This window comes from Acartia tonsa, chromosome 9 (genome assembly GCF_053477335.1).
Source record: "Acartia tonsa isolate MP-2025a chromosome 9, ASM5347733v1, whole genome shotgun sequence".
Lineage (NCBI taxonomy): Eukaryota > Metazoa > Arthropoda > Copepoda > Calanoida > Acartiidae > Acartia > Acartia tonsa.
Genome location: NC_137268.1, coordinates 1,070,423 through 1,089,604, shown reverse-complemented (window position 1 = coordinate 1,089,604; position 19,182 = coordinate 1,070,423). Strand labels below are relative to the sequence as shown.

Here is a 19,182-nt window from a genome sequence, read left to right as displayed (position 1 = left end):
TCTTGCTTTTTAAATATTTATTATTACGACGAAATTTTTAATTTTTGATTATTAAGGTATTCAATTTGTCAATGGATGTAGAATATACGTGGATATATTATGGCAGGGGAAAAAATGTCGTCAACTTGAGTTGCTATTTCCCCTGTCATTTATTGATCAGTTCTTTAATCCAGTAGGAAGGGAGGGGATGAGGTAAATGGGTTGTTATTTTAGCCCGCTACAAGTTTTATTTTGTAAAAAAAAATAATCTGATAATCTTGCGTAAGATTCAAGTAATAATAAATCCATTTTTATATTGAATCTTCATAAAAATATTTACTACTACGGCTATAGAAAAACTTAGGTATTTAATTTATAATTTTTTTATATTCATTTTGTCATTTTACCTGTTAAATTTCTCGCCTTTAAAGAAGACGTAGTTAGCAGGCACTATTTCGTGATGAAAGTCATTGGAACAGAATTATTTAACAATAAAAAATGGCATCAAGTTTTGGAGTGTCAGATCGACGGAGAAATTTTGTGTTTTCCTTCTTCATTTTCATATTATTTGATAAGATCCTCCTTTTTATATTAACTAGCAACTAGCGGCTCTGTGTTCGTTGTGGCAGTGAGTGGCTAGAAAAATAGCTTAAAACCATCACGGGACTTAAATCTGAAAATAAATAGCCTAAAACCATCTAAAGATCTATGTGAAGCTTACCAAAATAGAGAGAATCAAATCGGTTGAGAACTTATTGAGATCTTAAGCTTCAGACAAAAACCCTTCCTACTTTATGTAATAGGATAGTCACCAAAGTTTTATAAAATTCTTTTCTTATTAGTTGGCGTAACAACTTTGGGGAATAGTATTGAATTTTTAATGATTGGCTCATTAAGTGTACAAACGTTTCAACCACTAATTGTAATCTACAAGGGGGGGGGGGGGTTAGATATTTGTTTTGCAACTTATGGGACACTGCCAAGAAGAAATTGATAATGTTTGTTATAGGCCCCAGGGCCCCCACATAATCTTGTGGCATACATTTGTTTGTCATAAATAATGTAAATATCTGCGGTTTTCACTTTTAATGATGCTTCTTGGATAAGAATATATATTCCAGACAAAAAAACAATAGGTACATATACTAATGATTTAGTAAAAAATTATAGATATCTTACTATATTATTATAATAAACTCTAATAAAGTGAAACTTGTAGCTGCCTAAAATAATTAAATATCCTCCCCTCCCCCCTCACCTCTATCTACCCACTTACCCCATACCATCTCCTCCTACTGGATGAACGAACTGACCAATAAATAATGGCCATGTTAAAAACCTTTATTGACGATATTACATAATATCCATTATTTCATAATAACTAAACTTATTTTTTTTATTTTTCAGTCAATCTGTCACAGCGGCCATGGCGAAGGAGCCCGTTGAAACACCACATGACGTTTCACCGCCACAAAAATCCGCAGTCAACGTTTCTACAGAAAATGTTCCAAAAGAAAATGCGCAAATAAACAACAAAACAACAACAGTGAAAGCAACAGCAATGCAACAACAACCGCCAACAGACTTAGAGACAATCGCGGACGCGCGGAAAGATTCGCTTAGGTCAGATTCTGAGTATATTTTGGCCTCGCCTTTGACGGGAAGCGAGGATAGGGTCAGTCTGGCAACCTCGAGGGCCAGTGAGGACGCAGTTTCTCTGGCAACAACTGGCTCCAGAAAACCTTCAACTACCAGGTAAAATTTGGATTTAACATCATATGTTTAAAAGATTTTGTAAGGGAAACGTGATTTTCTCAGTTTTTATTGAAGATAGATTTATAAAATAAAGAAGTCCATGATCAATGAGCAAGAGCATCCTTTCTTTATGGTATTTTTTTGTCGGTTTCTCGATAATTCTATTGGGGCATTAGTTTTCTCCATGTAATAATAAAGCAGTCATTTGCTATTTTAGATAGGCGGCTGAAATAATGGGTGTAGATTCCTCTGAGTATCTACTGTATCACATTATTGTGTTAGTTATTTATCGCATCGTATTATAGACAACTTTCCGCGGATAATAAAATGAAAAATTATGAGATGAATTTAAGTTTAGTTATCCATAAGGGACTTAAGTCTTGGGTAAACAAAACTGGTATTAATATTACAATTTTTATTCTTTTATTCGTAGAAAGTTGTCTACAATATGATACGATATATGATTTTTCATACTGGAAATATAATTGGGTATTAATTTTAGATCTGATTTGAGTTACTCACTGGCTGGTGCCACAGTATCTGATAATGAAACATTTAGTCTTCTTACTACAACAACTACTTCCAGCCCTTCAGGAATATACCTATACTTTATTGATTAATAGCAGCTACTCCCCTAGAAGCCTCTAGGGGCCCTTGAGGACGGGAAGTCGACCCCCCAACTTTCAATTGTAAATTTATTAAGAAAATGTGAAAATTATATTTTGAGGGGGGGTGGTTCATTTTTTCTTGCGGCGTTTTTTCTTGAGAGGGTGGTAGAACCCTCCCCCAAAACAATTATAAACCAGGATTTATGAAAGTATAACATTCTTTCAATTATTTTTTTATGAATAAATCTTTGGCTATAGAAAAAGGCCAAAAAGAAATGCTATTGTTAATCAATAAAGTACAAAAATCAGGATTCACCTGCTCGGATGACCGTCCCATCACCTCAGCCAGCGAGGACCACCCCATGACCTCCCCCCTTTCAGAGGACAACTACCTGTTGGGGGCGTGTGGTGGGGAGGGGGAGGAGGATGGAACCGGTTTTGATGTTGTGACTACAACAGAGCATTTGACAGATACCACTACGGATAGCATTACAGAGAAGTGTGATAGTATGACCCTGAGGGAGGTGGGAGGCTTGGGAGCCCTGGGGGCGGAGGCTCTCATGGGGGCCTCTTCACAAGAAAGCATTCAACAAGATCTTGATGGTAAATAATTTAAGTTTAACCAATTTTCAAATATATTTTTTTCTTTGAATTTCTTGGAGTTTACAGAAATTATGAAAAAAATTGTAAAAATGTTGTAAAACTTAAGTTTGACGCAATTTGACATTATAACGCGAAGAAATTTTAAACATATTGAGCATGTAGCTAGGTATGACGCAGTTATAGGCTTCGAAAGATGAAACTCAATTTAAAACATTTTTGGAAAGGTTTCGTGATTTTTAAATATTCGAAAATTTATTACTAAATAGAAATTTATACAAACAATGACTTTATAATTTAATTCAAACTGTCTTCTATTTTTAACTTTCTATTTTTAATTTAAAAATATTTATGGGTACATCCTCAAATTCAGGAATCTTAAGGGATAAGACAATGGCCGTTAAATTGACATACATTCGGTTAAATAAAGATAAACATAATACCCCTTTTTTGGATTAAAAGTTTTGGTTGAAACGTTTGGACACTCAACTTAATGAACGTACCAATAAAAATTAAATGAAAGTCCCCAAAGTTGTTAAGCCAACGAATAAGAAAGTTATTTTAAAACTATTTAATAAACAGACCAATGTCCCCTCCATCCTTGACTCAACTAAAAGAATTAATTTATCCAATATTTTAACTTGTCTTTTTTATCTTTCTGTAATTGTTGGATGATAATTTATGTTTCATTAATCTATGCCTAAATGCCTGGATAAGATACGACTGACTGACTAACGTCAGCAAATTTATATATATATTTCTCACATACAAAACAAAACTATTTGACACCAGGGATAAAGGGAATAGATAATGATATTGATTTTAAAAGTTACTATTGTGTAAATAAATTAAGAAGGAAGGAAGTTCCAGTATGGCTTCGAAACCAATAGATATCCGCTGGATTAGAACCGGATCTCAGCCATGTTAAAAAATCTTGCATAGCATTGTATTAGAGACAATATTCTACGAATATTAAAATAAAAATTAATGCTTGCTTTTTTGCAAGCTTGACGTTCGAACCCTCGCGGCTAACAAAACTAGTTTCAATCTTATAATTTTTTGTTTTAATATCCGCGGAAAACTGTCTATAATACTATGCGATAAATAACTAATAAGGATTTGGAATAGTTCACCTTTTTCACTACTGATGCCCTTTCCTGTTATCCCATATTTTTAAAAGAAAAATATTTTTCTCTGTATTGTTAAGCTTTTTCTAGCAGTTAAATTAAAACAAACAAATATTTTCTAGAATAAGAAAAAGCATATTTCCATTATAAATTGTATAATTTTCCAGAGAGAGAAAGGGGACAAAAGCTGTATACTACACTAGTCCCTAAACTTTACTTATCAGTTGGCCTAACAACTTTAGGGACTCACTTTGCATCTTTAATTTAGTTGAGTGTTTAAACGTTTCAACCACTTACTTTAATCTACTGAAAAGGTAATTTATAGGCCATTGCCTTATCCCTTTAGATCCCTAGTAATTTCCTGTGTTTGGGTATGGGGCATGTTTGGGTACAATCTCGTGTGACTGAATGCTATCCTAACTGGGTGCATATAAATTAAATATATCTTGATGACCGTTGACCACTCCATGACTGGTTTTTCTTTATTTAGGTGCAAACAATTCCGAGTATGAGCGCGGTGTGTACACAGCAAAACTGGTTTCCTCCACCTCTTCTACATCAGCTGATCAATCACACTCACTTCCCGCCATTGAGTCAACAACAACAACAACGTCAATGGTTGCCGCCACACGCGGAGCCGTCAGCCAACACTTTCAACAACAACAACATTCGGACGCCAAATCAGCTGATTCAAAAATGGCGGGGACTGGTGACGTACCAGCTGTCGCGCCGTCACAGTCGCTGTTGTTAAGTTCTCCGGCGTTTGAGAGTGTGACACTGAGAAGGAGTCCGGTGACAAGTCCGGCCAGAAATAGAAGCGTCCGATCAGATTTCATCCTTAACCTGGTACAACAAGGAATTAACAATACTTCAGAGGTAAGAAACAACAATAAATTCTAAGTAAGGAAAAGGACTACAGAGAAAAGGAAAGGAAAAGGTCCAATAAAAAGGATAACATTACAAAATTATAGAATGGTATTAAAAACATTCAAGCTTTTTTGGGGGGGAGGGGGGTTGAATACTATAAAAGGCTCACATTCCCCAACCAAAGTCATTGGTATACATTAACAACAACGACCCTTCCTTTACTATACAGTAGGGTTGGGCCGGATATCCGGCCATTTTCAATATCCGGCCGGATACCGGATATTAAAACTATCCGGTAACATGATATCCGGCTGATTTTTGACGCCGGATATCCGGTTATCCGGCCGGATATCCGGTAAATTGCCGGATATCGAACGTTGGCCAGATATCCGGCCGGAACCGGATATCCGGCATTATAAATCAGCCGGATATCCGGTATCCGGCCAAAAAAGTATCCGGCCCAACCCTACTATACAGTACAGTACAGTACAGTACAGAGATTAGAATCGGAGGGTTATTAGGGTATCCTCCAAGAAATTAACTTAGGCACATTTCACTGTTCTTGTTCCTAATTTAAATACACGTAGAAATATATTTAATTTAGAATGAGCAGTTATTGAATGATTTGGAAGAGATCTCCGAGCACCATGAACAAAAATCTCTGGATTCTGTGAAAACTTCACCACCAACCTCGTCAAGTAACTCCCCAACTAAAACTAGTCCTTCACATAGGTTATCAGGTAATCTATACTTCATTGGGTTTTTTTTTCGTGAGAGGTTATATTTACATTACAGTATTATTCAGTGAGGGAGGAGACATTGTTTTTTTTTATGACACTGGTTCCCAAAGTTTATATGATAATATTTTTATATTCGTTGGCACAACAACTTTGGAGACTTTTATTTAATTTTATTGGTCGGTTTATTAAGTTGAGTGTTTAAACGTTTTAACCACTAATTGCTATCTGCAGAAGGGGTAATTTGTGTACATGAACAATTACATCAATTTATCGACCATTGTCTTATCCCTTTAGATATAATACTGAAATTTTTTATATTTAGGAAGCACAATAAAAGCAATGATGCCCCAGCCCTACAACCAAACCAAACAATTCAAAAGATTCAGCGTAGAGGAGGTAGAGGATAAAGTAACATCTGTCCTGGCTAATAATGAGGACAATAAAGTTGATAAAGAAATTTCTCTTAATGATCCTACAGTCGAATCTTTTGGCTCTGTTCAGGTATACATTCTAGAACTTTTTAAAATTTTTAAATCAATTTTGAACATCTACCTCTTTTGGATACATAACTCTTTCCTGGAAGTCTTTATTGCGACATTCAACCTAAACATTGAATTATTGCATAGGATCTAACAAAGTATAGACCATATTTTCACGTCTCTATTATGACTCGGTTTGTGTCAAGATGCAATTACCTTCCAAACTACTAACAGAAATTCATTTATACTTTACTTTACAATATTTTAATAGTTATGTAGGTTTGTCATTGCAATTAAAAAGATTTATATTCGTAGGCACTAAATCTCGACACCTCTGAGGAAGATATCCAACTGGAAACCAAAGATCTGGACCAATCAGCTGATAGTAGCTTCTATTGTGATATCCAATCAGAAAGAGCCAGCAGCAAATCACGTGATATGGTAAGTGATGGTTTAACCAATAAGAATATTATAAGACACAATAAGATTAAAATGACCAATCCTACACCGTAAAACATTTACAATTCTTAATTTTTTTCGCATTGAAAAGGGTCTTAGATAGGGAGCGGGCATTTGCAGATAAGTTAAACTTCAATTAATTAAATTTTAGTTACTAAAAACTTAATGTTCATTTTAAGATTTATAAGAAGGGAATAACATCCGTTTTCCAATTCCTGTAAGCCTAAAAAAAGACTTCTGCATTAATTTATATTCCATTTTCTTTTCTTTTTAGGATGGCCATGAAAAAATGAATACAGAGGAGAGTGGTTCTTACTATGTGAGTGTCAGCCACTTGTCTCTCAATAATTCTCTGGAGGATAAGAGCACCACTGTACAGATGTCTGCTTCTGGCGTTCAGAGTCCAGGTAAATTAAACCTTGAGCTTTTTCTGGATTGTAATAAATTGCTAAGTAGACTAGGTATATTCTTTAATGGATAAAAAGTTAAAGGTTTAAACATGCTGAAATGGTCCTCCATGTCTCGGTCTATTTGCTAGCAGGAAAGGATGGAACATCGGGCTGTTAATTACACTAGTCCCTAAAGTTTTATAATAACGTTTTTTTATTTTTTGGCTAACAATTTTGGAGACTTATATTACATTTTGTTTGGTTGGTTAATAAAATTAAGTGTCCAAACGTTTTAACCAATAATTCTCCTAAATAATCTACAGTATGGCTAATTTTATGTACAATAATTGGGAATTTACATCAATTTTCGGCCATTGTCTTATCCCTTTATCTAATGTTTGTATTTTTTAATAAAGGAACAGTAAGCAGCTCTGTGACTGATAAGGATGACGTTTGCCCGGCAAAGCCGCCTAAAACACCAAAAACAAGCCTTAGGTAACTTTTTCATTGTGGCCCTTTTTCTTACTATTTTGTCATCCTTAATCCTTAGTTTTAACCTATGTCCTAAACTTGCAAGTAGTCCTTAATACCAGTTATCCTTACATTGATTAAATTAAAGGCGGAAAAAATTAAATCTGTAAATATTTACATTTTTGTTTATTAGCCTTGAATCATCGTTAATCAAAATATCAAAAGATTGAAGAGCAACATTTGTTGACTTGATGCATGCATTTGACTCTGTCCTTCTCTTTCATCTTGTAGTAGCAATGCTAAGCCTTGAAAATTCAGCAGTAAATGGATTAGGACTTTAAGGATATTATACATAAAGAAAACCTTCTAAACTATAATAAAATAATACCTTGTCATAATACTATACATATCTTTATAAAAATACTAAATATAATTAAGTTATTCTTTGAATGCTATATTCTCATCTTTTAGCTATTGAAAGAGACAGTAAAGGAAAAAGGTTCTCCTTAACAGTGTAGCTTCTCATAAGTCCTGGAAAGGTTTATAGCTATTTTGGGGTAGGGTACCACCACCCTCCCTAGAGAAATCACAAAAAAATCGATTTTTTTACGGAGAGACTTGAACTCAACACAAAAATTATATTTCTGAGAAATTTTAATTTTTAGTCCATTCAGCCTGTAATTAATTTATCTTCTGTTTACATATCCCCTTTATCCCTGGCAAGTATGCAGCAGGATGCTTTTAGCCCAATATTGTGAAATTGTCAAGATTTAGTGTGAAACAAAAACATGTCCCAAATAGTTTCACAGGGCAAATATTTATATCCTCTTAAATATATGTTAGCCTTTTTTTACCATCTCTTATAAAGCTTTAGGAAAAAGTAAAAGACAAAGTTTAAAAAACATCCCTTTAGTGTGTGGGTTATCCTTGTTTTTAATGCTACAGTTTGAATTTGGTTATAGAGGGGTATTAAATTGACAGAAAAACTGTACTGTCTAGAACTTTTATGCCAGTCAAATTAATATTTATTAAAAAAGTATTCATATTTTGTCTTTTAGCAAAGTTTGAGGAATTTATTTATAGAATAACCATCCCTACTCGAATGAGACTAGACTGTCACTTTGCCTAATTATTGTTTGTCTTCTTAAATACATTTTGCATTTTCAACAATGAAATTTCAACTAATTTTCTTTCATAAAAAAATCTGCATTAATTTGTTCTTATACATGATCATTAAGAAACATTAACTTTTTATAAGTCAAGATTTGAAATTTATTGTTTAAGTTATAAATTGAATGTATCTCATACAGAAATTTGTTTCATTTTTTGTGTTTTTTTTTATATTGGGTTTTAATCAGTTTAGTTATAAACATAAAATATAAAATTTAAAATTATTTACAAATACTGCATAAAAATAATTTCGGTTTCTTTGATATTCTTGGATTAAAGTTAGAAACTTGTCATAATTTATTAGTGCGTTTCGTTTTAAAATTGGAGATATGGTTGAATTTCATCCCTATACATAAGAAGCAGCAGAAAGATAATACTGTATATCATTATAGGTCTGAGCGTAGTATTAGTTCTAGTAGCAGTACGTATGAATCCACACCTCAACCCTTTACGGACGAGTCAACACACCAACGAAGATCTTCAACTCGATCAAGGTAGACACTAGGACAGAGAACAAGATTAAAATAACAAGGATGACAACATCTATAAAAGCGAGCTCTGAAGACTAAAACGGCAGGACAAACGAACGTTAACACTAGTTGAGTGTCAGAACTGAATAAAACCAATAAATGTATAAGTTTAAACAATATTTTAAATAAATTTGTTGCTAAAATGCTCAGCTTAAATACAGGATACTGTTTCAAGGACATACTTCCATTTTTAGGACTTAACATTGTACTATGTTGTCCCAAGAATCAGATGAATGGGATAGGTAAATTACATGAAAAATTGTTGTCAAAAAGGGAAAATAAATCAGCATGTTTAAAATGGACTTACGGACTTTCTGGTAACTCTTTCTTTATTGTACCTAACCGTTATAGGAATCATCCAAAATTTTTAATTGATTTGATAATTTTATCATATCTAAATTAACGATAAGAGTTAAAAGTGAAAACCGGACGGAACGGACCGACCCTAATTACAGAATAGCTTTGCTTTTAAAAAATATAGATAATTTTATGCCTAATTTAAATAAAGATAGTTTAGTTTAAATAAAGCAACAAATTCTCCTTTGATTCATACAAAACAAGTTTTGTAAGAATAAAAAAATAATATTCTTAATAATCTAGGGAGAGCTTATCTATGACTGGCGGAGGACAGCCAAGATCTGTTTCCAAAACAAGCTTTGAAAATGATCTGGACGAAAGTGAGATGGAGGCAGAGGATGTTGAAGTTGCAACCTCTATCAATCAGGTAATGTACATATGTATTATAGCATCTTGGAGCTCTGTATTCGAAAGAAAGCAGAAAACTAGCCTAAAACCATACAATGTCCTTATTATGAAGAACGACTAGGTATCTAGAAGTAAAATCCAGTTGAGAATGGATTATGATACTAAAATCTAAATTATCTATTACATGTTAAAGTAGGTCCACTCCCTTTATCCAATCTCCTCTCTCTCCTTTTGGATGAACCAACTGACTAATAAACAAATTTTATGTTAGAAAGCTAAATTGACGACAATTTCCCACTGTCTTAGTTCATATTCACGTATATTCTATATTGATTTAATGACCGGAATTAATTTACCAACAACATATATAAATTTCAGGACACGTCTGGGAGTTCCGTGAAGAGAGTGGGCATCATTCTGGAGCCGATAGATGGACGCAGAAGTGCTCATGAACTTTCACAGGTACACCATTACTTTAGAGTAAAACACTAGAGTGGGAAGGTGTTAAATAACTGTATGTCCCCATCCCAAGGACCTTGCACCGACTTTCAATTGGGTCTTTGAAAATCAATCATTAGTGTTGGAAATATTAACACAGCCAAGTAGCTGAAAACTATTTGTTAGCAGACGAAAAAGGTCATTGGAAAAGGGAATCAGGTAGTTATATTTGTTCAGTGACATTGCACTTTCAACTTTTTAACAGTGTAATGTTTTTTTATCACATCTTATTAAAGACAGCTTTCCTGGGATAGTAAAATCAAAAGTTATAAGATTAGAACAAGTTTTCTTTGCCTGGACCTTCGGCCCCTCTATAATCTTATGACTTTTATTTTAGGTTTCGTGAAAAAATGTCTGTAAAACGATGGTATATATGATTTATTAGTATGGCTGATAACAGGGTCTAATCTGTTGCGGATATTAATCGGTTTCGCAGCCATACTGGAAACTTAGAAATGCTTATTTTATTGATGTTGTGTGTATTTATAGTTTTCATTCATTTAGAAATTAATGTGGTTTAATTAATTGAAATTAGGATAAGTTGATAGCCAAAAATGTTTTGCTATATTTATTCATAAAGTAATGTAAAAACTATTTCGTATTTTTTTACTATTACTTTTTTTGAAGAAAATTATATGAGCAACTGCTTTTTATATGCATTTTTGTAAAAAAGGCATATAGTTTTTCACTTCTTGTTTGTGTAAAAAGTGTTAGATAAAAGAATTGTTTCTTGAGATGCCATACTCCCTTTTTGGATCATCTTTATGAATAAAGTAAAATTTAGAAGTGCGAGAGGTGACATTGGGCTGTTTATTATACTAGTCCCCAGAGTTTTATAATATTGTTTTCTTATTTGTTGGCTTATTAACTTTGTTGACTTTTGCTAAATTTTAATTTGTTGGTTTATTAAGTTGAATATCGAAACGTTTCAACCATTAATTGAAATCTACAGAAGGGGTAATTTTGTGTATCATCATTGGTGATATATATTAGTTGTTCGGCTATTGTCCTATCCTTAAAATCCCTGGAAAGTAAGTATGATCCTGTTTCCCTGTTAAATTTGCATATTTAGCCCGTGTTGTCTAAATAAGTTGTTTTAAACATTAATTAAATTAAAATCAGGAAAGTGAGACATATTCTAAAAAATAAACTGTTTGATATGGATTTGATAATCCTATTATATAAAGTAGCTTTGCATAGGTCCAGGGAAGGTTTACAACTTTTTGGGGGAGGGTACCATCACCCTCTTGAGAAAAATCGCTCCAAGATAAAAATTGATTCCACCCCCCCCCCAAAAAAAAAAAATCTCACTTTTTCTTTTTTTAAAAGTGAAAAATCATTTAGGTAAAATTCCAGGGATCTAAAGTGATAAGACAACGGCCGATAAATTGATGTACATCCACAATGATACACAAAATTTCTCTTTTTGGATACTCAACTACTATCAATCAATCAAGTGAACCAATCAATCAATATTCAATAAGTCCCCAAAGTTGTTAAGCCAACGAATAAGAAAACGTTACTATAAAACTTTGGGGACTAGTGTAATGAAACAGCCCAAAGTCCCCTCCATCCCTGTAAAATTCTAACCAATATTTGACTTCTTAAAATTGTTTTCCTAACAATCATCTCTAGCCTAAAATTAGAATAGATGATTTTAGCTTTTCAAAACTTTATGAATTCAGCTTCATTTAAACATAAATAGAACAATAAGAGTATTTAAAAAATAATGAAATAACAAGGCAAACAAGATTTAGGTACAGTTTTATTTTGGATCAAAATGTATTTCAAATTACAAATCAATTTACTAAATACAAGGAAATCTATAAAAAGATCTTATACTTCTACTTATTACTTATTTAAAGGGGTACTTGCACGAAATGCATTTAATCTTAAATTTAGTGAACTGCATATTTTTTCCTGTTTAATGGCTTAAACTACATTTTATAGGGCATACAATATTTGAAAGAATTTAAATTTTCTAATAAATATCAAGACTTGAAAATCGTATTCTTGTGATATTAGTAATTTATTTAGCTGGCATATTTTCACAAAAAAGCACGATGACTAATTTAATTATGTCTTTTAGTGGTATTCTTGTAACTTTTGCTTGAAATCATTTTCTGAAATGCACTTCATGCAACCATCCCTTTTAATCTAGTATACTTTCATTTTTTTTATGTCCCTGGAATACAAATTTTGATGTCTATATATTTATTTGATTTATTGGAATGAAAAGTGACATTAAAATGAAGTTTTAATAGTGTTCTTGAAATCTAATTGGTACAGTATGTAAAGCTAAAACAGTTTCTGATTAGGTATTTTTTGCTAAAAATAACATTTTGCTACTTTACATTAGTTTATTTGTTTTAAAAAAAGAAATAGCTGTAAAGATCCTCTACTGTGTTGACATATTTGATCAATTATCTTAACCCAATTATGTCTACTCTTACCAGATGTGTTGTCCAAGCAGTGGCGTGCACAGGGTTTTTACCTTTAGGGGGTGAAAAAGTGGAGAACGTATGCCTTCCCAATACCAATTTTAAGAGGGGTGTTGACACCCAAGGACGTCCAATGGGGGTGGGGATTAAAGGGGTGATTACCCCCCCCCCCCCTCAATGAATTTGGGAGTGCCGTAAAAACCCCAAAATTTTGTAGTTAATGGATTTCAGCCATACTGAAAATCTTTTTATCTTTGGAAAGCTGTCTATAATACAATGTAATATATAACTAATATATAATTTTAGGCCGAGAAGCACAAGAGCAACAAAGAGCGCTTCCAGCAGGGCGGGAAAAGATTTTCCCGGACCGTGGGCGCCAAGTCGAGCACGGTGTCTCTGCACTGTCCCTCCACAACAAACACCAGCAACGGCCTCCTGGGCGGGGAGGGTGATGAGGGAGAGGATGGAGAGGGGCGGGGCGGAGATGCTGGTTACACGCCCATCCTGCAGAGACGGAACAGTATTCATATTATACCTTATGTGGATGTAAATGATCCAGAAACCAGGTAAAAATTCATAGTTTTTTTTAAGGGGGGGGGGGGGGTGAGGGGTTGATAACTTTTTAGGAGAAATGGGGAAATTACCGTAATTTTCGTTAAGTGGTTGTTGAAAATATAAGACATCGCTTACTTATTTGCATTACATGTAATTGTTATAGATAGCTACCTAGATTTATATAAAAATATGTATCTCAAGCATTTTTGTAATTGCCCTGTATTACGGGCTAAGATTGAAATAAAAAAATCAACATTAAATCATCAAAAGCATCTAATGCTAAAATGCAGGGATTGTAATTTATTAATTTAAATTTTTTTTGCATATTTTGAGGTACGCCACTTGGCGTTAACCTTGTTTTGTTATGTAACTAAAGAGAAGCGGGTAATGCATAATTTTTTATTTCTAGATGCCGCATGGAGAGATATAAAGAGGAGAGAAGATCAATATTAAGATCAAAATATAAAGCTGAAGATTATTTATCATCCGATAAGAAAAATTCTGACGCTTCGTCTGCAAACAATGACAAAAAGACATATCAGGTATGAAGTATAGATGTATAATCCAGATAACTACCTGGCCCATGTGGTGGGGGCCTTTTTCGTATGCTAGAAAATTGCTTTTCCGTTTTTTTTTGTAGGCAAATTTGACTCTTAAATTTGCTAGGTACTTAAATATTCAATAAAGAAATTATTTTTTATGCCCTGTCATTTGGATATTACCTTTTTTACCAACTAAAATTTGTTTCGTCATTTCTCCCCAAGGACCCCTAAAACAACAGATTTTTCATCGGATTTCCAAATGTTCTATTCGGTTCACTAAAGACCAAATTAATCATAACTAGCAGCTGCACCCCTAGCATCTAGGGTGGTCAGTATTTAAAGGGGTAGATAGAAGAGAGAAAAGTAGCCTTAAACCATCCCGTGACCTATGTGAAGTTTCCCTATAAAGGAGATATCACTCAATTTAGTACTTAGTTATTGAAACCTTAAGCTTCAGACAAAAAACCTTATTACTTTATATATTAGGATTTATTTTTTTTAGGATGAAGTAATAACCTACAAAAAGGTGGCTGTAGTCGAAGAACAAGCCGTTCAGCCTCCATCAGTGCCAGTCCCAGCGGCCAGGACCTCCTTGCAACGGCCAGAACGCCTGGACATCACAAGCGTTGTATCCCCGGCTAATAATGACATTACTAAGTCCAGTCCCAGATTGTCGCTGAAAATCTATGAATGCAAAGCGGGTAGCTCAGAATTTGTTGAAAAACAGTCAGATAATGCAACTAAAATATCATCCACAACCAAAAAGGCGGCAAACGACGACATTAACAAAACAAAAACGCGGCAACAACAAGACCCACCCAGTCCTGTCACGTTGCGCCATCACCATCAGAAAAATGCGCCAAATGAAAATTTCCGCAAACTTGTTGATCTCAAACAGCCGGAGCCCAACGGTCTGTGGCGGAGGGGTGGGGAGGACCGGGCAAGTGACCGCAAGACTTGGGGCTCAATGAGGTCAAGTCCCCGGCGCAGTGATGCAGGGGGGGAGGGGGAGAGTGTACGCCCGAGCAGTATTCAGTCAGCTGATATCAGTAAAACTATGCTTTCAACCAGGTAAGTTTTTTAAAGCTTATATAAAGGGAAGCTAAGTTTAAGTTATTTTCCAGTATGGCTTCAAAACCGATTAGTATCCGCTGGATTAGAACCAGTTCTTAGCCATACTAAAAAAGCATCATATTAAAGACAATTTTGCATGAATATTAAAATAAAAATCATAAAACTAATACCAGTTTTCTTCGTAAACAAAACTGGTTTTAATATTATAATTTTTCATTTTGACACCCGCGGAAAGCTGTCTATAATACGTTGCGATAAATAGCTATTTTAAATTCATTAGTTATCTATCAATACTCTATTTATGTTAATTATTATTTCAATAATTTTTTTATTTTTTTTCTAGAAATTCTAGTCCAATGAACCTTTCTAAAACCAGTGAGACCAACCCACCAACAAGCACAAGCACAACCACTAAGCCAAACTACGGAGCTATTGATGAGAGTGTAAACGTGCGGGAGCGAGCCTCCATATTCGGCCCGAGAACCTCAGCCACTGCTGATCAACCAACCGCCGCCGCAGCCGGCAAATTACGGACAGTTTCTGTGAGTACACCGCCGGTAAAAGACCGCCAAATTATCACAGATTCATCCACCCAGCAGACGACTACTGCAAAATTGCGCGCAATTTCTGTTGGCGGTGAGGTGAAAAGACCAGTATTAACCGGTTCCCTGTCTGTTAGTGTTGTCGGCAGCAATACAGCTGCCAGTGTGACGTCACCAAATAAGATTAAAAACATGGCCGCCATGTTTGAACAAAATGTGAAATAAATACAATTGCTAGTGAATAATTATAGAAGTTAAGAAGAAAAATATTTAATAGAAGACATATTATTTGTAATTATTATGAAACTTAAATCAAATTTAAATGCTTCCATACAATAATAAGACTTTACTATAGATCTGAATACTTTTTTTTCAATATTTATGCTTTACTTAGGGACCAAAATCTGGCATCCTCCTGTTTTCTGAAAATTTAGATCTGATTTTTGTTACTTTCATACCAAAAACTATGAATTTGTTCCAAAATCTCAAAAGAGACAAAAGAATATTTTTAAAATTATTCTAATCTGAGGTGGATTCTTAAAACACTTTTTGGCTCCCTGCCTCACTAAACTTAGTGAGGCTGGCTAAAAGATTTTGTGAAAAATCCTCAAAAATCGCATAAAAATCTACAAAAATTAAATAAAATCAACATAAGATTTTGTAGATTTTTAATGCGATTTTGGAGGCAATGAGCCAAAAACATTTTCAAGAATCCAGCTCTGTTTGACAAATGTTGTTAATGTTTATTTGTTTTTGTCTCTGTGTTTGTGCTTATTCTCATTTATTTTGATGAAACCTAAATTGTTATGAATTTACAAACTTAGATATACAGTATTAGTTTTTTTTATCCTAACATAATTTTAACAATAAAACAGAAGCTATTTATTAGAGTTGGGCCGGAAATTTTTTTGGTCGGATACCGGATATCCGGCTGATTTGTAATGTAGGATATCCGGTATTCGGTCGAATACCTGACCAACGTTCGCTATTCGGCAAATTACCAGATATCCGACTGGATATCCGGCATTAGAAATCAGTCGGATATCCGGTATCCGTGATATTAAAAATGGCCGGATATCCGGTTAAACCCTACTATTTAGTTAGCTAAAATGTAGAAATAACTGAAATACAAATGATACAAAGATATGAAATGCAATTTTTTGATAATATTAAATTTTTCTATATATATGTATTATAACTTTTGCCAGTGAATTTAATAGAAATATCATCCAGTCAATTTTCAAAAAAGAAAATGTATTATTGTAAAATAAGCTTTTTATGTCAAATTATATTATATTGTTTTTAATAATAAGCTTTTTAAAGATCTGCAAAATTTTGTAACAAGAAAATGGCACAAAAAGTTACTTAATTTAATGATAAGCTAAACCTAAAAAGATTTTAAATATTTTAACTTTAAAATTTCACCTTTAGGGATGTTTAAAAGATTTGTTTAAAATTTTTAGAACAGCCCTAAGTCTGTGTAAATAAGGGTTTGGCCGGATACTTTTTGGCCGGATATACGGCATAAGAAATCATCCAGATATCCGGAATCCGGCCGGATATTGAAAATGGCCGGATATCCGGCCAAACTGGATATCCGGCTAAACCCTAGTGTAAATGTTCTAGCAAGATCTCAATGATTGCCCAGTGTTCTGAATTATCTCTCCTCCTTATGGTTGAAATGCTTTACTGAGTTCAAACCTTCATTAAGTATTGTGAATTTTATTTGTTTTTAATTAATGTACATTAATGTATATAACATAAAGGCCATAAGGATTTTTATTAATATTATAAATATTGTATTCTTTCTTTCATTCATAATCAATTTATGTTGTATAGTTTATTATTTTATGTTTTTTTAGCATAAGGGTACAAATTGTGTTAAATATGATTTTTAAAATTTAGAAAAAAAAATTAAGGTTGGACCGGATACTTTTTTGGCCGGATATCGGATATCTAGCTGATTTCTAATGTCGGATATCCGGCCGGTTATTTGACCAACGTTTGATGTTTTGAAAATTACCGGACATCATATCCGGCATTAGAAATCAGCCGGATATTCGGTATCCTAACAGTTTCAATATTCGGTGTCCGGCCGGATGCTGAAAATGGCCGGATATCCGGCCCAACCCTAGAAAATGCTTCATAATTGTAAAAGCATAAAAATGATAATGTACCCTCATTTTTTTATATCCAAGGATAGGGATAATACAAGGTTTTTTTTTATTTATGTCCATTTTACATGAATCTTTAAAATCAGAAAAAAGAAAGAACAATTTCACAAAAAGATCAATTGCATCTAAATAATAGTTATTTATCGCATTGTATTATAGACAATTAAAATGAATAAGTATAAGATTAAAACCAGTTTTGTTAGCCACGAGGCGCCAAAATTTTATGATTTTTATGCTAATATTCTTAGAAAATTGTCTGTAATACGATGCTATACAAGATTCTTCAGTATGGCGGAGAACCGGTTCATATCCGCTGGATTAGAACCGGTTTCAAAGCCATACTTCCTTCGTATTATCCCTTGATCCCTGGATACCTTGGACAAAGTCCAAATTGTGTCAAAAACTATCCATGTGACGTCATAAAAAATGAGGGATTATCCATTTCTTTTTTAGGGGGTTTCTTTACCAATTCTCCTCTTATTTTTATGACGTCACATGTATCAATTTTGACACAATTTTGGCTTAGTGGATACTTTGCCAGGCTGTGATATTCTCTCGCATCAAATTCAACACATTACACAAAACTATTATTATTAAGAAAATAAATTTGTCATTTCAGAATTTTTGAATTTCTTCACTTAACAAGGACTATTATGTTTATAAGTAGCGCAGCATTATAAATTTTATTACAAAGGATATAGAAAAATTGTCGTCAATTTAGGTTGCTAACTTGGACATTACTTGTTGATCAGTTCGTTCATCTAGTAGGAGACGAGTTGATATAGGGGATCGTTACAATGAACAGCTACAAGTTTTACTTTAATAGAGTACATGATAATCTGGTGTTAAATCCAAGTTATAATAAATCCATTATGATAGAATTAGAAGGGAAGCATACACATGTCTTTTTTTAAGGTTGTACAAACTGTCCTAATAAGTGGAAAGGGATGTTATTATAACAAGGGCTCGGCATCCGCGCATAATTCGCATATTGCACCCGTTTCGGTGCAAACAATATTCTAAGAGAATGGATGGCTGCAATAAGAACGGACAAATCAGCTTGGTCTTATAGACATCCAGCATATTTAAAGATTGCTGACGGTCCTACGTCAAGCTTTAAACTTTTAGAAGCGAAGCTTATTTGATATTCGTAATGTCCGTCTGTCAGAGGGACAATACTTTTTTATTAGCTGCTATTCAGGATAGACGGCTATTTTTAAAAGCGAAGCTTTTCTATAATTAGAGTAGGTCATTTCGTATCCACAAATTTGCAGTTAAACAATTTATTTTTCTAATACATAAAAATGTTTTTTTATGTAGTTTTTTGGCTATTATTTTCCTTTTACATGTTTGTATTTGACTGAACTATAATAGAAATAGAAGAGTAGAAGAATATTCTGAACCCTTTTTTCGTCAAATCTAAGAGAGAACATTCCTAGCAGACAAAAGTATTGTTTAATTTCGACTCAAGCTGATG

At 33.6% G+C, this 19,182-nt stretch overlaps 1 protein-coding gene across 1 annotated transcript in view; it reads left to right on the top strand.

Annotated features, from left to right (window-relative positions):
* LOC145328395 (uncharacterized) overlaps positions 1-18,326 on the top strand; it is a 310,864-nt gene extending 292,538 nt beyond the window's left edge. The window contains exons 31-46 of the mRNA XM_080172033.1: positions 1,387-1,734; positions 2,237-2,330; positions 2,654-2,945; positions 4,560-4,945; positions 5,541-5,676; positions 5,999-6,177; positions 6,471-6,596; positions 6,889-7,021; positions 7,420-7,498; positions 9,037-9,138; positions 9,775-9,898; positions 10,258-10,341; positions 13,125-13,384; positions 13,783-13,915; positions 14,418-14,986; positions 15,333-18,326. Of these exons, the coding sequence (XP_080028159.1) occupies positions 1,387-1,734; positions 2,237-2,330; positions 2,654-2,945; positions 4,560-4,945; positions 5,541-5,676; positions 5,999-6,177; positions 6,471-6,596; positions 6,889-7,021; positions 7,420-7,498; positions 9,037-9,138; positions 9,775-9,898; positions 10,258-10,341; positions 13,125-13,384; positions 13,783-13,915; positions 14,418-14,986; positions 15,333-15,756 (3,469 nt within the window). The 3' untranslated portion in view covers positions 15,757-18,326. The remainder of the gene's footprint in view (positions 1-1,386; positions 1,735-2,236; positions 2,331-2,653; positions 2,946-4,559; positions 4,946-5,540; positions 5,677-5,998; positions 6,178-6,470; positions 6,597-6,888; positions 7,022-7,419; positions 7,499-9,036; positions 9,139-9,774; positions 9,899-10,257; positions 10,342-13,124; positions 13,385-13,782; positions 13,916-14,417; positions 14,987-15,332) is intronic.
* Positions 18,327-19,182: the final 856 nt, after the last annotated feature.